Genomic DNA, 21,576 nt, shown 5'->3' with positions numbered 1-21,576 from the left:
TTCAACCAATTAAAGAGTAATATGTTAATGATATGCTAAGGCCACTCAACCGGTCACTATGACGTGCACTGATCATCAGGGGGCAGCTCCTGAGTTGAATGTCTGCCTAGACTCCGACCAGTAGGTTAGCTTGCTCCTGGGGTCTGGCCGATTGGGACTGAGTGAGATGCACCGGACAAGCGCTGAAGTTCTCCCACAGCACCTCCCCAGCTGGCTAATCTCCAGCATTCCTCTCCAGCCCCGATCGTGCACCCTTGGGGTCCCTCGGCCTCGTCTGCACCCTCTCCCAATCGGGAACTCTCAGAGGATATTGGAAAGCCAGTTTTGGTCCCATCCCACAGACCAGGCCAAGGGACCCCACTGGTGCACGAATTTGTGCACCGGGCCTCTAGTTAACTATAATAAATATTGATTAAGCAGCCAATGAGTACAGTACTAAGCACAATGGGAGTCACAAAGTTAAACAAAGTATAGCTCCTTTTCTTCAAGTTTCTTATAATCTAGGGACCATGAGGTAAGCATACTGACTGTGGTACAACACAAAATTTAACCTAGAGTTGCAAATAAAAGTGCTGCAGGAAGAGTTGGGAGGCCCTTTTGTGGAGAAGGTATGATTTAAGGAGGACCAGCATAATAACTTGCATTTTCACAGGCAGAGATGGAGAAAGTGCATTGCAGGGTAAGGGGAAATAGGAACAAAGACAGGGAGCAGGGAAATGGCATGTTCACAGCACTATGTGGCATTCAGATTGATTGAAAAAGAGGTATGCGACAGGAATCATGGGAGGAAATGGTGGAAAATACATTAAGCACAGCAGTGCTTCCACTGGCTTTCATTCCATCACCTTGAACCATAAAAGCAGTTTGTTTATAACATAGCTGTATTGTCCTTTGTGATCCAAAGTGTGGCAGCTGAGCATGAGAGAGGGAAGCTGACCAAATGCCTTAGGATGTCTGAACCAGAGAGACATTTTGGGTCTGAGACCAGAGTGAAAATTCAGATTTGCAGTTTTATTTTTGTTAATTTTCATTTGAAGATATTTTTTTCATTGCTTTTCAGAGAGAGTAGAAGGGATAAAGAGAGAAGGAGGGAGACAAAGAAACAGCAGTGTGGGAGAGACACATTGCCTGGTCACCCCAACCAGAGGTTGGGAGTGAACCCACAACCCAGGAACATGCCCTTGACTGGGAATCAAACCTGGAACCCTTTGGTGCAAGGGCCGATGCTCTAACCATTAGCAACACCAGCGAGGGCAGATTTGCAGTTGTAGAAATGATTCTTGGGTTCACTCAGCCATGATCAAGCTGTAGGGAATTGATTCATTCTAATCAAACTTGAGGTGTGTGATTTTAAAATCAGAGGGTTTATTTTTAAATGTGTAGTGTGGAATATTTTTAGTATGTGGAAAGATCTGGGCATTCTTACAGGGTCCTTCTCTTTGTGGGCTGTCCTGGGATCTGACTGACAAATTCATAGCTGGCCTCCATTTTCTTTCCCCTCTAGCCCACATAAGGTGAGGATGAGGATGAGGCTCAATAACTGATAACATCCACACAGCTTCAGAATTTACTGCCAGTTGGGTGGATTTGACACTCACATAAAACCTTTTGCCACTCTTTAATGAGAACAAATTACATGTTGGAAGTTTATTGAAAGATATATAATTAGAGCTAGGGATATTTTATGTTCTTAAAAAGCTGTGTTCATCAAGCTCCGATGTGTCACCTTTTCTAATCCAGGTTATTTCGACTTCCAACTATGGTCCTACTGGGCATTGAACATTTTACTACTCTGCTACCCTGTTTCTTATGGCTTACCTGAACCAGATGTCTTTCAGTAGATCTGTATTTTATCATCTACTATACTAGTACACTAACACCTCACTATAATAGCAATCACATAGAATTTTACCACACAAAACAGAAGAAATTTCTAAATTCTGCAAATTCTATTACAAGGAATTGGAAGTCAGATTAACTACATTTTTTTCCTTTTGAACCCATGCAAAATATCAAAACTATAAAAGCATGTTTTAAAACGGGTTTATTTTCTATAATTTCCACATGACTATCTAATTGCATGCCTTATCTATAACATTTCATTGATCTTTATTGGGAGAAGAGGTTGTTGAATAAAGTGAAAATGAAAAGGGGAAGAGAAGGAGTAATAGGATAAGTCAATATAGATAAGGACTATTATTGTGGGTAAATCATTGTTATTCCTTTTTACAGATGAAAGAATGAAGGAGTCAAAATGCAAATGTTCAGTCAGGATTCCACTGAAATAGAATCTTGTTTATTTTTTTTGTATCTGTGCAAAACCAAAACAGCCAGTCAATTCCATTAAAGACTGAGTCACCCAAATTGTCTGAGATTGTGTGGTTGTGGCATCTGCAAATTTATTGAATTATCTTAACCACCCAGCACCTCACCCAACTTCTACATGGTAGGGTGAGCTTACTAGATGTGTTAATTAATGACCCTATCACAGTTAGCTGTGTGGAGCCTGAAATATAATCCATATTATCTGGCACTTGCTACTTTCCATGTGTTTTCTTTTTAAACATAGGACACTTATGTTTGTGTATCTGAGGGTCTAAAGTTTGGTTTCCTTACAGAAGGATCATATTCCAGCACTTTTGGGAATGGCAACAGCTTATATGATCCTGAAACAGACTCCACGAGCCAGAAACCAGCTGAAGCGGATTGCGAAAATGAACTGGAATCCTGTTGATGCTGAGGACTTTGAGAGGAGCTGGCTGCTACTTGCTGATATTTATATTCAGTCGGCCAAATATGACATGGCAGAAGAACTGTTAAAGCGATGCCTGCATCATAATAAGGTAGCCGATTGAGGGGTAAAACAATCATTGTTAACCTTTATTGTATAAGCCTTCTATAATAGGCTATTACAGAGTGTTGGTTCATTTCTAAGGATTCCTATCTGTGAGTTTTGAAAATTCAATCTTTATTCTTACCATAATCAGGAAACCAACATCTACAGTAATAAAAACATAATATGTTAATTAGACCAGATGTCCTTCCACATGAAGCCGAGGCTGTGAGGGAAGCCTGGGTTCTGGGTACCACAGGGAAGCTGGTGCCAGCAGCTGGGGGAAGGAGGGCCTACTCTTGCACGGATTTTGTGCATCGGGCCTCTAGTTAATAATAAGAAAGAATCCATTTGCCCTTGAAAAAAATATAAAAAAACACAGATTTATACAGTTTTAACTTTCAGCTGTGGTGTGCCCTACTTATAGAAAGTGTTTTGGAATGTCAAGTACTTGCCTGTGATTACCCTTGCCATCTCAGAACTAATGAAAATTACAGAAGAGCATTAATTGCGGGCATCCATCCTTCCTGTTAAATACTCCATGACTTTGCTGCAGCTGCATGACTTTCCACAGTATCATAATCCACTGTGTATAATATCCTTTGTGGGGAAAAGTCTTTTCAGCATTTAATATGATTTGTTTAATAAGTCCTTATCTTTAGGAATGAAATTGAAAATCTTAAAATTCTTAGAATTTAAGGCTCTTAACAGTGCATTTTGGTGTTTAATCACACATACACAAAAAGAATGTCTTATTCAATAAAACATTTTTAAACTATTTGTTAAGACATGTATTCATCTTAGAAACTTGAAGATAGTTTTGAAGATATTTATCTTTACACATTCATATCAGTTATTTCAAATCTTTAATCACATAAAATCAATGTTTTATTCTCTTCAAGCAAATTAGATTACAAAATGGATCATTTGTTTTTTTAAAGAGATCATCTGATACTATTCAGTTATTTTCTTAGGAACTTTAAAAACCTAAAATATCAAGCCATTTATCAACTTATAGTTTATACATCTAATTCAAGTTATATTCCCTTGAAAAACAAGAGAGTGCTCGTTAAGAGGCTTTGAAAAAGTAAAACTATCAAGCAGCTGATTTCATGCCAAGAGTTTCAGTTTGCCAGAACACTGACAGCAATACATTTATGTTTGTACGTGTTGGCTGCTATAGAGGCTTAGCCCTGCTAGTTAGGCTTGTCAATATTGGAAACTTAAGATTCAGGAGACAGAGCTTAGAAATCTTGAATTATATAATTTAAAAATGGAGATTATCCAAATCTAGGACAGGAAATGTACAAAATGTCATGTCAGATGGCAATGAGTGAACCTTATTTTGATTCTCATCCTGACAAACAAATAAAAATAAAATTATATTGAGACCATTCATACTTCAATAGTGACTGAATACTTGGTGATGTCAAGTTGTTACATTTAGGTATGACAAGTTGTGGTTCGTGGTTTTGTTTAAAGAGAGTTCTTATTTTTAAAGAAGCATAATAAAATATTTATGGATGAAATGACAATATCTGAGTTTATGTCTGATAATGCAGAAGGACAAGTGTGGGGGATAGAGGTGCAACAGTATTAGCTATGAGCTCATTGTTGAAAGATGTGGATTCATTACACTGTCATTTCTATATTTGTGTGTTGAAATTATTCACAATAAATTATATTCATGTATAGGAATAAAATACAAATTCCCTTCTCACCCAAAAATTCTGATTCCAGGTTTGAGGTGGAAGCTTGGCCTCAGAATCTTTTATTAAATCCTTTAGATCATTTGATTGTGTAGCCGAGGTTGAAAACCGTTGTTTTATGTGCCATATAAATTAGTTAATATGGATGGCCTCTATGGTCATAAGTACCTCAAAATCTTAGTGGTATGGAACTTAGTTTATTGATACAACTTCCATTTTTCTTTAGTCTTGCTGCAAAGCTTATGAATATATGGGCTACATTATGGAAAAAGAGCAAACATATACAGATGCTGCCTTAAACTATGAGATGGCGTGGAAACACGGCAATCAGACAAACCCAGCAATAGGTGAGTTTAACAAATTAGACATTAGATTTTTACAGGAAACCTGGGTTTTATTTGTAAACTAGTGGCCTGGTGCGTGAAATTCTTGCATGGGGGCGTGGAGGGTGTCCTGCAGCCCGGCCTGCACTCTCTCCAATCTGGGAGCCCTTAGGGGATAACTGGCAGTCAGACATCCCTCTCACAATCTAGAACTGCTGGCTCCTAACTGCTCGCCTGCCAGCCTGATTGTCCCTAAATGGTCTCCTGCTGGCTTGATTGCCCCTAACCTCCTCTGCCTCAGCCTCACATCTGGGACCCAGGATTCCCTTCTCCAGCCAACCACAGGCACCCGGGATCCACATTTCCCTCCCTCTGGTCAGCCATAGACAGCCAGGCCGGCTGCAGCTGCAGGGGATCATGGGTAGGTGGCTTCACCTGGGCTGCAGCTGCAAGTGCTAGTGCCCAGACCGGGGGGTGGGCAACTTCTTTATCTCCTGGGCCACAGCCAGCTGCAGGTACTGGTGCTCTCAACTGCGGGGTGGGTGGCTTCTCTGTCTACCAGGCTGTAGCCAGCTGCAGGTGCTGGCGCCTGGACCACAGGCAGGAGGCTTCTCTGTCTTCCCTGGGATGCAGTGCGGGCGACTTCTCCGGCTGGCTGTAGTCTGGGATCATGTGGCAGGCAGATTCTTCATCTCCTGGGCGCACCCAGCGCTGGGGCCGGGTTTCTACGTCTTCCCCAGGACATGGGGCAGGCGGATGTGAGGCTTCTGCTGCTGTCTGCGGCCTGGGATCAGGGGGCAGGTGATTTCTTCATCTCCCGGGCTACAACCAGACTCAGGCACTGGTACTTGATTTCTCCCACTCCCACAGGCCTGGAGAGGCAGGGGGCAGGGCTGCCATGTTTTCAGGTTAATTTGCATATTCACTCAATAGGTTAGTGGAGTGATGGTAATTTGCATGTTTCTCTTTTAACAGTGCAGATTAGAGGCCCAGTGCATAAATTAGTGCACTGGTGGGATCCCTCACAGTCTGGCCAGTGATCAGGGCTGATCAGAGCTGGCCAGATGGGGGAAGGGACCATGGGAGGTTGGCCGGCCACAGGAGGTTGGCTGTGGGAGCACACTGACCACCGGGGGCAATTCCTGTGTTGAGCATCTGCCCCTTGGTGGTCAATGCGTATCATAGCGACCAGTCGACCAGTCATTCAGTCATGTGGTCACTTAGACTATTATATATATATTTATTCACTTAAATGCATTAGACTTTATTTTTAAGAACAAAATGCACATTAAGAGCTCACTTCTTTTGCCAGTCCTTCTGAAGAATAAATTTTACATTCACAATAAATTATTAGCTACTAATAGTTATTAAGTATCATTTGCTGACATTCAAACTTGTTAGTCATCTTAAGGATATCTAGTGTAATTCTGCCCTTTCTCTCCCTTCATCGTCTGTTATTTCCAAAATGGAAATCCTGTGGGCAGAAGTGTTCCATTGTCAAGAACATTAGAAAAACATTGCATTAAATCACATTCTGCAGATATCTTAACTATAGAACTTCTCAAAGCCTTTCAACCCTACTGTGTATTGTGACAGCTATCACAGAAGGGACATGTTTCCTGCAATAATTTGACCATGAAACCTATTTTTTCTCCCTGAGAATCTAGAAACATCATCTTATTCCAATAGCAGGCTGTTAGTTTGAGGACTGCCAGTCTCCAGCCACCCTGACACATGAGTGGCATCTGAAGTACACTTAGTGGCTCTGTCTCCCCACACTGAGGTAGCTCTTCCCCAGACTCTGCTCCGTATTTACACAGAGCTGACATGTGCCTCATTGAAACTGCCCAGCCTGTGTTCTAGAGTAGTCCAGAGCCCTTTTCCTCTACACACAATGGTCCTCTGGTAATGCCGGACGTTGGGCATCATTTAATGCCGGTGGTCTTGATCTGGCATCTAGAAGGGTTCTGGAATCTGGAGAAGGGGCTGTGCAGAGATTAAATAAGAGTCCAGAGATATAACATACAATAATTTTGAAAGGCATATTGGGGGAGGCAGAGGAGCCTAGTTGAAGAAACCAAGTTCTCCTAGTTTCAGGACCCCTTATTTTTTATTAACACAATTTGTCCTAAGGCAGAGTGGAGATATACACTTCAAAGGGTAGGGTTTTGTACAGAAGCATTGTTAAATTGGGGAATAGTCTACGGCTGTTCAGGTGTTTGGCCAGTAGGAGTCAATAACATGTAGATTAAGATGTTCTAAGCTGTCTGGCAGCAAACAATCAATTTAATGCTTCCTTTTCAGGTTTGGGGAAATGCCTTCAGCCATTTCCAACAGGTGACAACATATGTGATGCAGCCCTTGTTGATTCCCCAAGTTCCATCAATCTTTCAATGAAACTCTTGCAATTATGACATGCTGGAACTGGCTTCCAGCAATCTGGTTTCAGATTTCTCCCAAGTCTCCCATAAGGTTTCTCTTCAAGCCATCCTCACCTATTGGTCCATTCCTCCTAAAACTTGCGTCCAAGTCTTTCACCATTCTTGTGCTGAACCCTGGAAACTCTACATTAGTGTTTTACCAGCTGTGCTTTGGAATACTTGGTGAGATAATTATTAAAAGAAAGAGAGCCCAGCTGGTGTGGCTTGGTAGTTGAGCATTAACCTATGAATCAGGAGGTCAAGATTCGATTCCCAGTCAGGACACATGCCCCAGTGTGGGGTGTGTAGGAGGCAACCTATCAGTGATTCTCTCATTGATGTTTCTCTCTCCATTTCCTTTCCTTAAGAAAATCATTACTATAGATATAGATATAGATATAGATATAGATATAGATATAGATATTTATAAAAGAGATATGAGTATGAAGAGATTAGATTCCATGGCCAATTAAGTTTGGGAAAGAGTGTTTTATTTGCCACCTCCCTCCTGACCTGTTGTACCAGAAATGAACCAGTTCTTAAGTATGATTTAAGATCGAATTGTATTAATAATGAAGCTGTTTTATAAATTAGGCATTTAGTAGTTGTTAATTCAGCCTTAGATGACATTTGTCTTTTTAGCAGCCATATCACAATATGGATTCATTTCATTTGCAGTCAGATCATCTTTACACTAAAGGCTATCCATTCAGGACTCCCACCTGATATATTTCTGGGGTATGTCATCTTACTAGACTCATGTAGAGCACAGGAACTAACATTTGCCAGTGGTATTTTTCCTTTTTAGGTAGCTTACATCTTACAGAATAAAATCACCTTGCAAAATGAAAATTCCTTAAAATATATGAAATTTTGATACTTTATTCCACAAAAGGAGTGCATTTAGAAGCTAAATTATTTAAATATACTCTTCCTTGGAACTATAGATATTTCAACTCCCTAGTTCGTTCATTGTGCCATCTTTATATTTTTTAGACTTCTTAAGTAAGCATTCCTCAAAGGCTCTCAATTAATTCTTCAGTTTCTTCCTTAGCATTGTCACTGCATCCAACTCCCCCAACCTGCCTGCCATCTTAATAACACATGCCACATTTCCTTTTGTCAGGATATCCTTATGTGGCCGTGTTATCCCCATGGGATTCATGCTTCTTTGTTGTCACCAGGAAGGGCACCCGGAAGAGAGATCCTATGAGAGAAGAACACATTCATGTTTTTCTCAGGTTATCTGACAGTCACTAGGCTGTTTCTGTCATTCATGCTACCCTCACTCCCTTCTTTTCTCCCCCTTTCCCTCCCTCCCTCTCTCTTTCATTTCCCCCCTAATTACAGAAGGTTGAATTATCATAAGCTTAGCAGGTACAATGCAGCTTCCACTTTTTTTGTGTGTGTGTACCATTTTTAGTCCTTTGTTATTTTTCTAAAAAATTTTAACAATCTAGCCTATCAAGTTTCTTTCAACATTAAAACTTTGTACTTCTAATTTAGTGTTTTCACAGAAAAAATAATTTTTGAAATATTTCTGTGGTGCTCTAAAATTTTTTTAAAGCTTTTCACAAGTATATTGTCTTTAAAATTATCCTAAGAGTGAAAAATTATGATCCTATTTTTTAGATGAGGGAGCTTGAATTCAACAGCTCAGATGACTTGGCTAAGGTCTCAAACCTAGTCAAGAAGTCAGAAGTTAAATCTAGGTGTTTTTGGCTCTCGTTTCCATGTAAAGTATGTTTGGCATGGCATCTTAAATTGTTTTTCATTTTAAATGTCACAAACTCGCTTTATTATTCCATTTTAGAATTTCTTTATAAGGATACCAAGTTTACCTCTCTGAAACTTACTTTTGCATCTAGAACAGTTATGTGTGTGTCTTCATGTGTGCGTGTGCGCACTTTTATATGACCACATTAGCCAGGTATTTTTTTTAAACATATTTTGAAATTCTAAAAATGTATTCTGGTACTTTGACTAGAGCCCAAGAGCAGACTGATAAATCTCAGAGGAAAGGCGTGGGTGGGTGTGGAGAGATTAACCAAAGAATTTATATGCATAACGCTTGGACACAGAGAGTAGTGTAGTATAGTTTAGGCCTGGGGGTGGGGCGAGTGCAGGGTGGAGAGGGTCAATAGAAAAACGGTGGGGGGCAGATATCTGTAATACTTTCAGCAATAAAAATAAATTTAAAAAGTAATGTTTTTTTAAAAAAAAATAACCCTTTTTTTCTAAATTGTCGCCATTTGAAACATGACATTTGGTATCGGTAATTGTGATAATTGTTACTCATCAATAATGTGTGGAATATCTGCTGACTAATCTTCTCTGTTCTGGGCCACTCTCCCACCTGCTCTGCCTTCTCACCATGTCCTCTAGGTCCTTTGGTTCCTGTGTGTTCTTTCTATGCACAGTTCCCTCGGCCTGAAAGTGGTCTCCTTTCACAACCTTTTGGCTCATTTTATGCCTCCTTCAGATTTCAAAAGTTGCCTGACACCACTCACTCCCCTACCAGGTTTCTCATTATAGCTCATTTGGTCTGTACTTTTATTCCATGGTATTTATCTCATTTTTGAAATTATTCATTCACTTACATAATTATTTTAATAATGTGCTTTCTTTCCACATAGGATGTAAACTTCATGACTGTAGAAACCAGTCTGCCTGGTGTTTTAGTGCTGAGGAAATCTGTATTGTGTAACTGAATAGCTGTTACCATTTACTGCCCGAGGCTGAGTTTTATTGTAGTCTGTAAAGTACAGAATCCCACTGGTGGGATGGCGGTCTCCTAACCCAAAGGTGTATTCACTGTGGTCCTTTTTCCAACTTCATTTTCTTTCCTACCTGTTCTCCTTTCATGTCACTCCACCTTCTGTTATCTCATGTCTGTCATAGTGCAGTCACCAGCCTCTAGGTTCTCTAATAAGTAAGCACATGAAGGAGGAGGCAAAAAGGGTAATACTAGTTCTAACCGGTTTGGCTTAGTGGATAGACTCTGCAGTGGTTCTCAACCTTCCTAATGCCGCGACCCTTTAATACATTTCCTCATGTTGTGGTGACCCCCAACCATAAAGGTATTTTCGTTGCTACTTCATAACTGTAATTTTGCTACTGTTATGAATTGTAATGTAAATATCTGCTGTGCAGGATGTCTTAGGCGACCCCTGTGAAAGGGTCACTTGACCCCCAAAAGGGTCTCAACCCACAGAATGAGAACCACTGGGATAGAGCGTTGGCCCGCAGACTGAAAGGTCCCAGGTTTGATTCCAGTCAAGGCTATATACTTTGGTTGTGTGCACATCCCCAGTAGGAGGTGTGAAGGAGGCAGCTGATCTGTGTTTCTTACTCTCTATCCCTCTCCCTTCCTCTCTAAAAGAGTCAATAAAACAGCCCTGGCCAGTTTGGCTCAGTGGATAGAGCATTGGCCTGCAGACTCTAGGTCCCGAGTTCAATTCCGGTTAAGGGCATGCACCTTGGTTGCGGACACACACCCAGTAGAGAGTGTCCAAGAGGCAACTGATCAATGTTTCTGACTCTCTATCCCTCTCCCTTCCTCCCTGTAAAAAATCAATAAAATATATTTAAAATTAAAATTAAAATAAATCAATAAAATATATATACTTTTTTAAAAAGCGGTAATACTAGCAGTGTGCTTTATAAATAGTTCTGTATCATTATGGGTTGTTTTTGTCTTAACAGGGTACAAACTGGCATTTAATTACTTAAAAGCGAAAAGATATGTGGATGCAATTGACGTATGTCACCAGGTAACATTTAAATTTAGATTTCTTAAAATTTTTCAGATGCACAATTTCCTACTTTTAATTTCAAGCTATATATATAGTGTAGTATTCTAGTTAAGTGACTTATCAAATACACTCTGGACAATTATCAGTTTTCAACGTTTAGGAAAATTATACAATGTTTCTTTCCATTTTAAAGACAGAGGCCTGACAAGAAGCAAGTGAAATAAAACATAGTATTTAAGTTAGAAGATATTTGAGCATTGTTATAGATTCTCCAGATCATTTCATTGTTCTGAATAGAAGTTCTGTGACTGTGTCTAAGTCTGATTAATAGAAAATTCAGACTTTTAAATTAGACATAAGAGATATTTCTGTGATGTAGAAGTCATTTGATTACTTTTCTGTGATTGATCCCCTATTAAGTTATCCTTTACTGAAATGACAAATAAGTTGCAGTATTAGAATTTGCAATTTCTTTATATAACATTGTCCTATTGATATTCCATATAAAACATTACATTACGCATTGTTAGAAGTTACCCAGGAAAGCTCCTTAGAAAAGAGCTGTGTAATGTGCCTTATCCAGGTGCTATGTCAGCATCCTTAGAGTCAATACTGGTCTCAGCGATTGCAATGGATTATTGACTCTCTCTGTAAACCAGTTTTCACATTAAGGTTAAGGTTGTACATTAATATAAGGTTATATTAGAATCATTTGTGGAGTTTGGTCTTTTTTTTAATGAGTATCTCCCCACTTCTAGACTCATTAGTTCTGGAATTTTGTATGTTTCAAAATCACTCCAGGTAAATCTGATGTGTACTCCTGGTTAAAAATTATTCTCTAGCTGGTTTGGCTCAGTGGATAAAGTGTTGGCCTGCAGGCTAACTGGTCCCGGGTTCAATTCCGGTCAAGGGCACATGCCGGTTTGCAGGTTTGGTCCCTGGTAGGGGTTGAGTGCAAGAAGCAGCCAATCAATGATTCTCGATTCTCTTTCATCATTGATGTTTCTACCTCTCTCCCTCTCACTTCCTCTCTGAAATCAATAAAAAATATTTTAAGAAATAATTATCTAAAGGTTAATTAAATATTATATATAATAGTTAAATTTTTTAAATATCTTAATTTATTGAGATAAATATGTAGTTGTTTTCTGCAACTGGCCTATTAAGGAAGTAATTGTATTTGTTATTTTTCCACATGTAGTATTCATATACTACTGTTTTCATCTAATTACTAGTAATAAGTAGGAATCTTCATGTCACATCTCATCACATCATTTTTTAAATTGCAATTATATTTGCTGTATTAATATAATGAAATCTCAACTGTAATATTCATTACATGTAAGTTTTGTAGTTCTCCAGTTCTGGATAATTACAAGTTCTTATGCTTTTTGTCTTGTTTTTTTGCTCTCTGTTTTTACAGGTTCTTGAGGCACATCCAACTTATCCAAAAATCAGGAAGGATATTCTTGATAAGGCTCGAACATCTTTAAGACCTTGAAAATTAATTTAGATTGGTGGTTCAGTGGGAAACGGATCTGAGGTTCTAACAGTTCAAAATAGGTTTGAGCTAATTTTTTGTAATACAAGCATTCTTTTCTTTCTCCAGCAGAGGCTGCTATTGCCTGGAGAAATGATATAGCAAATGGGTGTTTTCTGAGGGAGAAGGTGAATGAGTAGATGCAGATTTGGTGTCTTTCTGGTAAAATTATAACCTATTTATATAAAGAATATTTTATTAACAGCTAGGTAACTAAGTATCCTATGTCTTTTCTAAGGAATATGAGTTCTTTATTCTAGGAAATATATTTAAAATGCAACTATTCTCCATTAAATTTTTTGTAACATTGTTTCAAAGATCTGAACAAATTTTCTTGTAAATAACTTATGAAAAATATATATATTTTAATAAATATTTTAGAAATGTATGGTTTGTATTCCTCTTGGCACTCAAAAGACACGGTGAGTTTTGCTACATTAGGGTGAGCTTCCCCTGAAGTCTGGAATGTTATGAGTACTGTTGCAGAAAATATGGCTTTCCTAGCAAAAAAATCATTTTGGAAAAATTCCCTTTCTCTTTAGTAAGCTCATTCTTTCTGCTCTCACTGCAAGTGTCATCTTAAGAAATAATCAGTACCTGAAATTAGTTTAAGTGGCAAACCTTTATAGCAGTATTTAACCTTTGTCCAAAGACTAGGCCTCCTAGTGTTATTTCAGCCACTATCCCAATACCACTCGGGCAGAGCAGTTCTCACCCTTGATGATAAATTTAACTTGATCTTAGTAAATGCAATTCTTAGCATTTAAAAAAATTGTCTACATTTTTTTTCTGTTGTATAAAAATATAATAAGCAGTCTTCAATTTCATTTGCATTTTTAGTAAACATTATTTTTAAGTCACTTACTACTCTTTTATAAATGTCCTATGTTTATTTCTTTTGAGTTAAATTATTGTGTCTGAGCTATTCTCCAATTTTCCAAAGTCCTTTTAATTCCAGTTATATCTTATAAAGTTCTAATCATTCTATTTCACCTACATTTCATTTATGCCATTTCATGAAAATGACCTATATAATAAAAGCCTAATATGCAAATCGGCCGAATGGTAGAACTACTGGTTGTTATGACATGCACTGACCACCAGGGGCAGACGCTCAATGCAGGAGATGCCCCCAGCCTGCAGGCCCTAGGCCAGCCAAGGTGGGTGACAGCGGGGAGCCTTCCCCGATCACCCCACTGACTGCCCCACATATTGGCCCTGATCGCCAGCCAGGCCTACGGACCCTACCTGTGCACGAATTTCAACCATCAGGCATCTAGTTTAATAATAAGAGGATACTTGCCTTGGGTTGATAAACATACAATACAATATATAGATAATGTCTTATAGATTTGGATACCTAAAAACTATATAATTTTATTAACCAATGTCAACCCAATAAATTCATTTTTTTTTTAATTCACAAAAAAATTATGAAGCATTTTGTATCAAAACACTTTCACATGTCTTATTACATTTGATCCTCATAGCTCTATAATACAGGTATTATTATTCCTGTTTGCAGTTCTAGAATTGAAGCAGATTATCTCTTTCTCTGTAATTCAGGGGGAAATTATCTTTCTGTCTGAACAGACATTGTTTAGGACCTCATATAACAGAGTAGCTTTAGCAGTTCCAGTGAACTTGCATGATGGAATACTGGAATCGTGGGAATTGGATAGAGAAAGTAGGACATCTGTTTTCCCAGCAAGACGTTTCCAAATCAGCTTCCCTATCTGTAAAATGAAGAGTTTGTGTTTTTTTTTTGTATCTTAAGCAGCCCTTTACTTTGCACCTGCCATTGTTACATACCATTCTAGGAACTTTCCTTACATTCTCTCTTAATTCTCACCCAACTCTCCAGAGAAGTAATATTCTCAGATTTCAGATGGGAAAGATGAGACTCAAACTAAACAATTTGCCCAAGGTCACAGAGAAAGTGTCAGAACCTGGATTCCATACTGGTGCACACAATTTCAAACCCTATGCTCTAGTTCCTATATTAAGATACTTTTCCTAAGTAAGAGAGACTGTATCTGTGAGAAAAATTCTCATGTCTACATCTGGCTAGCAGATGAAACTAAGTGTTCTGTCACAGGGATAGGTAAGAAATGAGGAACTGGATGAGCTGAATGGAGTGTTACTAATGTAGAAACTATCGAGGAGAAGTCGACGTGAATAGCAGAGCAGCGGAGCTGTGGAAAACGTGATAGGAAGGCAGACAAGCCTAGGCTTGAACATTGGCTCTACTACCACTACCGTATTTCCCCGAAAATAAAACATCCTCCGAAAATAAGACCTACTTACAGGTTTCCTTCTGAGTGAAATATAAGGCATCCCCCCGAAAATAAGGCCTCCCCTAGGCTCTGTCTCAGAATGAAAATTAATTTACTGTGAACTTTGTGAAACCTAAACTGCAGAAAGTTGTGACTTGGGTGAAGAATTCATGGGAGAAAATTACTGACAGTTGCATTGCAAATGCACTGCGAGCAGGCTACCTTGACAAGAAGTATTCATTTAAAGACAGTGCTATTGCTAAACATGAGAGATTTGGTCCACTGATTCTGAAAGAAATGGAGTCACAAGAAATTCAGGAATTGGATTGTTATGATGATGTTCCAGAAGATAATGACATGATTGTCATTGAATAAATGAGTAAATTCTTGATACTGTAGGATTCACAGTTTGGTTTGTGTTGACAACTACCGTACTACCATACCATATACAAGTAATAAATTTCCTTTATTTTCATTTAACAATAAATGTATTCTTCATGGAAAAATAAGACATCCCCTGAAAAGAAGACCTAGCGCATCTTTGGGAGCAAAAATTAATATAAGACACTGTCTTATTTTCGGGGAAACAGGGTAGATGTTTCATCTTTCTCCAGTTACCTAGGCTCTCTCACCCATAGAGAAGCGTGTAAGGATAATAACCTGCCTCGGGTTGTTGTAAGAATTAAATGACAGAATATAATAAAACCTCTAATGAAACTGATTCACTTAAGCTCTTAATAAATAGTAGCTCTACTTATTTATTATTATAAAAGGAACAGGACCAAGTAGTAATTGCAACTGAGAAGAACCTTTGGACCAATTAAGCAAGATTTGCAGATCTCATGTGCATGAGAACGGACAAACAAGGGACTGGGACAAGGACTTCCTGTGAAAATAAGCCAGCTTGGGGAACACACTTTCCAGAAGACCAAAGACTGCGTTTCCCTGACTAGAGCTGAAGGAAATGCCAAAGATGTCTTTCCAGGTCAGGTGAGAGCAGACCTTCCATCAAGGAGTGAAGCAGAGCTGAGCAGCGTAGCCAGAGGGCCTGGCCCCAGGGCTGCTGGCCCCAGAGCTGTTCCATGGCCGTGCTGCTGCACAGCGTGTGCTGTAGCACTGTTAAGCTGTTTGCACTGAATAGTTTTCTTCTTCCCCACACCCCAAATTGAGGGTTCCTGTTGGTATTGAATTGGTGCCAACCACCATCAGTTGACATAATAAAGTAACAGATTTTTTGTTGTTTTTCTATTTTAATTTTTAAATTTATCTTTACTGTTGAAAGCATTACAGATGTCCCCCTTTTCCCCCCATTGACCCTCTTCACCCTGCTCGCACCCTCTCCCCAGGCCTTCACAGCACTATTGGGGTTTGTCTGTTGGTTTGAATAGTTTATTGATTTGGGAGAGAGGAAGGGAGAGAGAAAGAAACATTGATGAGGGAGAAACATCCATATCAGCTGCCTTCTACACCACTACCCCTTACTAGTTTTTGAGCCTGCAACCCAGGCATGTGCCCTGACTGGGAATCAAATCAACGGCCTCGTGATTCATGAGTCAATGCTCAACCACTGAGCCACCCTAGCTGGGCGCCCTAATTTTTAATAGTAATTGTACCTGAGTGATAGGCTATCTTTTTTATTTCTTTGCCATTTTTGTAAGTAAACTGCAATGGAAATATACACTAAGAACAAGTTATTCTTCCATTTTTATTTACATCATAGGGCTTCTCAAACTTTTTTTGCTAACTTTTTTTTAAATATATTTTTATTGATTTTGTACAGAGAAGAAGGGAGAGAGAGAGTTAGAAACATCGATGAGAGAGAGTCATCGATCAGCTGCCTCTTGCACACTCCCTAATGGGGATATGCCCGCAACCAAAGTACATGTCCTTGACCGGAATCGAACCCGGGACCCTTCAGTCCCCAAGCCGACGCTCTATCCATTGAGCCAAACCGGTCCCGACTTCTTTTGCTAACTTTTTAAAGCTTTTTTGCTAAGCAAAAATGAATAGAGGAAAATAAAAGGTAGCATTCTTTCCACTCCTAAACCCCACACTTACTAATTATTTAAACAAAATGTAATCTCACTTATTTCAATTGTCAGAGATAAAGGTTCAGAAAGTAGATGGTAGAGTCGGCCAGAAACTGGTGATAGGAGTGGTAATAGCCCTCATGACATGAGAACATAAGATTGCTAAGGAGAGATACTGGGCCCCTTGTCAAAATGAGTGAAGAGTGAGCAAAACCGGTTCTTCTCTCCACGTTTAGTTCATTATTGTAGCAACGATTTTAATGATGATCCTACCAAAGTTAATTAAAAAGCCAGAGGAAATAAATCTCACACGGCCACAATGTGTGGTTGTGCAATGTGTGTCTTGGACAGTGACTGAGGAGAGGGAGGCTGAACTCCAACATTCCCAAGTATTGTACCTGCAACCGCCTTCCCCCAGAGGAAGGGGACCCCTCTTCTAATTTGAAGTTTCCTTATAGGTTAGTGAGAGCCCCGTGAACGGAAGGTGTGGGAGAATGTTTATTAGATCCAGGGCCGAGGGTAGAGAGCATTAGAGTGATGGTTACAGAGAGGTTTAAGAGGTTTCTTTGTTTCATTAAGATAAAGGCTACTTGAGCACCTTTAATGTTTATGGGGAAAGCCGAAAGAAACTGACAGTATAGCCCAGCCAGCAGGCTCAGTGGTTGAGTATCGACCTATGACCCAGGAGGTCCTGGTTGGATTCTCTGTCAAGGCACATGCCCAGGTTGCAGGCTCAATCTCCACTAGGGGGCGTGTAGGAGGCAGCTGATGGGTGATTCTCATCATTGATGTTTCTCTCCCTCTCCTTTCTTCTCTGAAATCAAATTTTTTTTTTTTTAAGTTTTAAAAGAAACAGATACTGAAAGTATAAGAAATGGGAGAGAGGAAAACCTGGGTAGGAAAGGGGTGGGATCCGGTGGGATTCAGGCGAACTAGAGTTCACAGGGATGTGTGGATTTTGTTAAGGGAGTCAAAGGAATAAAACTGCAGAAAAAGGTAATCTATATGAAGGTAACCTCAGGGGCCCTTATGCTAATAGGCTCCGGTAGTTTTATAATAAATAAAACGGACTCTGACCTGAGGGCAGTACTGCTTCTTCGTATGCATGGAATTTGGGGGCCTGTGTTTGCCTTGGTTCCTGAGGTATTTTCACTTACCTTCCAGGTTCCTGGTTGTGGTTGCTGGAAGTCGGCCTGCCAGATTACAAGGGGGGTTACTGTAACATAATAAATCTTAGTTATGAGCAAAAAAAGAAAAAAAAAAGTGCTACCCACTTTTAATACTCTTCTTAAGAACCAGATGTTTTCTAGACAAATGCTTCACTCTACAGCCTGCCTTACAGTGCGCATAAATGAATCTGGCACAGTGCCCAAAAAAGCAATTTGATCCCATAAATGAGGAAAGCTGAGTAATGAGCAGGTTCTAAATGTCTTCCTTCCGAGTGGCATAACCTTAGACTCCATGGCAATCTTAAAAACCAGGCTGTTTTCAAATACTGTGTATGTTATTTTTATCTTTCTTCAAATTCTTTTGGCAATGTAAAAGAAACTCTGTTTTAAACAAACAGAAGGGTATTTTAAGGAGGTAATTACTATTTCAGTTCCTGCCAAAGGCAGGCTAGTTTTATTTTCAATGGGCAAATGATGTAAGAACCTTAAAAATAATACACGAGACAGGAAGAGCTGCACTGTGAAATATTGTGTAGTATTCTCACTTATAATGGACCTGGGTGGTAGGTCTTGTTTCCCAGGTAGAGTTTATACTTTCTTTGAAAAAAATCATGAAGCTTAGGAGCAGTGAAAGGGGGAAAAAATATATGCTAACATGCCAAGCAGTTACTGTAAATGCTCTTGTCAAACAGCTGAAGTTAAATACTTGAAGGGGCTCTAGTCAATGAGGGAAAGCTTCTCCCTGATATATAATTTCTTGAAAAATTTCTGGCCAATTTTTTCACAATGGCTTCAGTCACAGACTGCAGCGGATGGTTTGAGGGGGATGTGGAAAGTCAGGAAAATTCAGGATATTGAGATCACCCAGGAGCACAGTTAAAATGATTGAAAACATACCACACCAAGAGGCACGGCGAAGAAACGGGACAGAGCCGAACCTAGATCCTGACGTCACTTCACTCTGCTAAACACATAACTCTACTACTGTCCCTTAGGAAGGGCAATAACTTTGTGTATGTGTTTGCTATTGTTGTTTTCAGAGATTTCTTAAAATGCAAACATTCATTATTCTAGTTCCAATAAAACATTTTCCCCCTACCAAAACAGAAGCAATTCTTTTCTGGTTGATTTTTTTTTTTTTTTTTTTTTTTTTTTAAGTTTCATTTGGAAATCATTTCACACTTCACAGAAGTTGCACGAACAGGAAAAGTCCAAAGAGCTCCCACATGCCATTTACCCAGACAGGGTAAAGTTTCGCTAATACTTTACCTCATTTGTGCCTTCTCTGCGTGTAAATATACAAACGTTGCTATATATATATATTTGTGTACTCACACACATTTGTACACAGACCTACATGTAAAATATTTTCTCTGAGCATTTTGAGAATGTCTCTGTACAACTGAGCACTTCAGAGTGTGGTTCCCAAGAACAGGGATATTCTATAGTGTGATCGCAGTTCGGTTTGGAACTTCGGGGAATTTACCATAGATGCAGTGCTTTTAATCTATCACTCTTGACTGCCGATTGAGCCAATAAGCGTCCTTGGTAGCATGTGTTCCTCCGGCCAGGTTCCACCCTGGGAGCAGGTACTGCGTTTCCCTGTCATGTCTCTTCCGTCTTGTTTAATCTGGAGCGTTTCCACAGCCTTTCTCTGTCTTTTTGACATAGCTATTTTTGAAGACTACAGTTTTCCAGCCCCACCTTTTTATTTTTAGTAGAGTGTTTCTCTGTGTGGGGTTTGTCTGCTATTTCCTCATGATTCAATTTGCGTTGAGCAATCCCGGCCGCAGTGTTATGTAAGTGAGGCTGCATCCTCGCGCTATCACATCTGGAAGCACAGTGCCCATCTGCCCTCACTGGTGATATTAATTTTGATTACTCTGTCAGTTCGTTCACTATACAGTTGCTATTTTCTCTCTGGCAAGTAATAACCAATCTCTGGGGAGACACTTTTAGATCATACAAATATTGTTTCTCTTCAAAAATAGCCACTAGCTTGGCATGATTCTTGCCTGGTCTAATCAGGATGGTTATAAAGGATATTTCAACATCAACATTTTATCCACATGGACCACCAGCCAGCCCCTTAGCATTTTACTGTAAGCAAGAGCCTTCCCTTACTTATTTACTAATACTTTCTATATACTCCATTTATTTACTCTTTAACATTTAATATCACAGGGGTTCATGAATTCCTTTTTTTCAATGGCTCATAATTCATTAATGTCCTTAATTATTTTGGTGCTTAAATTGTTTCAGACTTGGCCAACAGGAGCTGCCTCAAGTTGGCTCCTGCTGTCCTTATGACTGCCCCCATCATTTTTTTTATTTTATTTTTTAGCACTTTCTACTTTCTAGCATAACAAAGTGCTCCAGGTTCAACTTCCACATACCCTGCCCCAGCCCTGGAATCAGCCATTTCTCCCATGATCCTGGTTCCCTTTAGAATGGAAATGGTGTTAGAAACTTAGTGCCAAGTGTGCTCATTGCTACTAGGGTTATCGCTTCTAAATCCTTTCAGGAAATAGAAAACATGCATGCACATACAGACTTACATACACACATATATGTGTGCACAGATACAGGACACACGTATAAATACACGAGGACATATTTTAGAAATCACAGGATTACACTGATTCTAATTTATCATCACAGGGTTCTTTCTTGTTTTCCCCCAGTTCTCACTCTTCTCCTCTTCTACAGCGATACCCTGAGTCCCAATAACCTCAACATACTGTATTGTTCAATTCTTCAATCCTGGAATCCACGTAAAATCGTTTCAGAATCGCTTCATCCGAATACCCATAACAAAACACAGCTACTAAAGTGAGCTCGGGATTTGTTTGCTGTCCCCCATCTTAGCAGCACCAATTTTGACTGACTATAATGTTGATAAATTGAACATATCTTGAAATGTTACTGAAAGCATTTTCCAGTGGGATGAAGTATTGTAAAGATCAAACTAAATAATGTATTGCTGACAGGAGCGCACACTGCTTCAGAGGCCAGCTTTGCAGTTTCCTCCCAAATATCCATCTCCTTGCGAAATAAATGCCATCCCTTCCCACACCAACCAGTCATACGTATGATGTAGTGGCAGGAAAGAGAGGAGGAGACTGGCACATTAGAAAGCATCATGTGCTGAGGATTCACGGTTGAGCTTGTTAAAAATATGTGGGAGATCTATATGTTCATAAACAGATTTATTTTTCTGTTTGCCCTTAAGTATTTGCAGACCCTTGCCTAAATTTACATGGCAGTTATAAACATTTCTTAAAAACATAGAAAATTTTTCTTCTTTCCTAGATTAAAATACAAGTTTCTGGTTTGTAGCAACAAACACCATTTCCCCCTCAACCTGATTTTTCAAACTGCTGCCTTTTCTTTATTGCACGAATCCTGGTCTTGTTTGGAAGTATTAGGTTTATTTCCCCTATTCTTTATTTTTGTATTTACATTGTATATCTATTTTCTTGTGTCCTACGGCCTCACAAAATGGTTTTGAATAGCAGAAC

General features: G+C 39.3%; 1 protein-coding gene across 1 annotated transcript in view; it reads left to right on the top strand.

The window, feature by feature from the left end:
* Positions 1 to 12,961, top strand: part of TTC21B (tetratricopeptide repeat domain 21B) — a 58,390-nt gene extending 45,429 nt beyond the window's left edge. The window contains exons 26-29 of the mRNA XM_084891588.1: positions 2,619 to 2,843; positions 4,769 to 4,889; positions 10,991 to 11,058; positions 12,464 to 12,961. Of these exons, the coding sequence (XP_084747714.1) occupies positions 2,619 to 2,843; positions 4,769 to 4,889; positions 10,991 to 11,058; positions 12,464 to 12,541 (492 nt within the window). The 3' untranslated portion in view covers positions 12,542 to 12,961. The remainder of the gene's footprint in view (positions 1 to 2,618; positions 2,844 to 4,768; positions 4,890 to 10,990; positions 11,059 to 12,463) is intronic.
* Positions 12,962 to 21,576: the final 8,615 nt, after the last annotated feature.

The sequence above is a fragment of the Pipistrellus hanaki genome, assembly GCF_964339955.1.
Source record: "Pipistrellus hanaki genome assembly, chromosome: 8".
Lineage (NCBI taxonomy): Eukaryota > Metazoa > Chordata > Mammalia > Chiroptera > Vespertilionidae > Pipistrellus > Pipistrellus hanaki.
The sequence above is the reverse complement of the archived record's forward strand: the minus strand, read 5'-3'. Positions and strand labels throughout refer to the sequence as shown.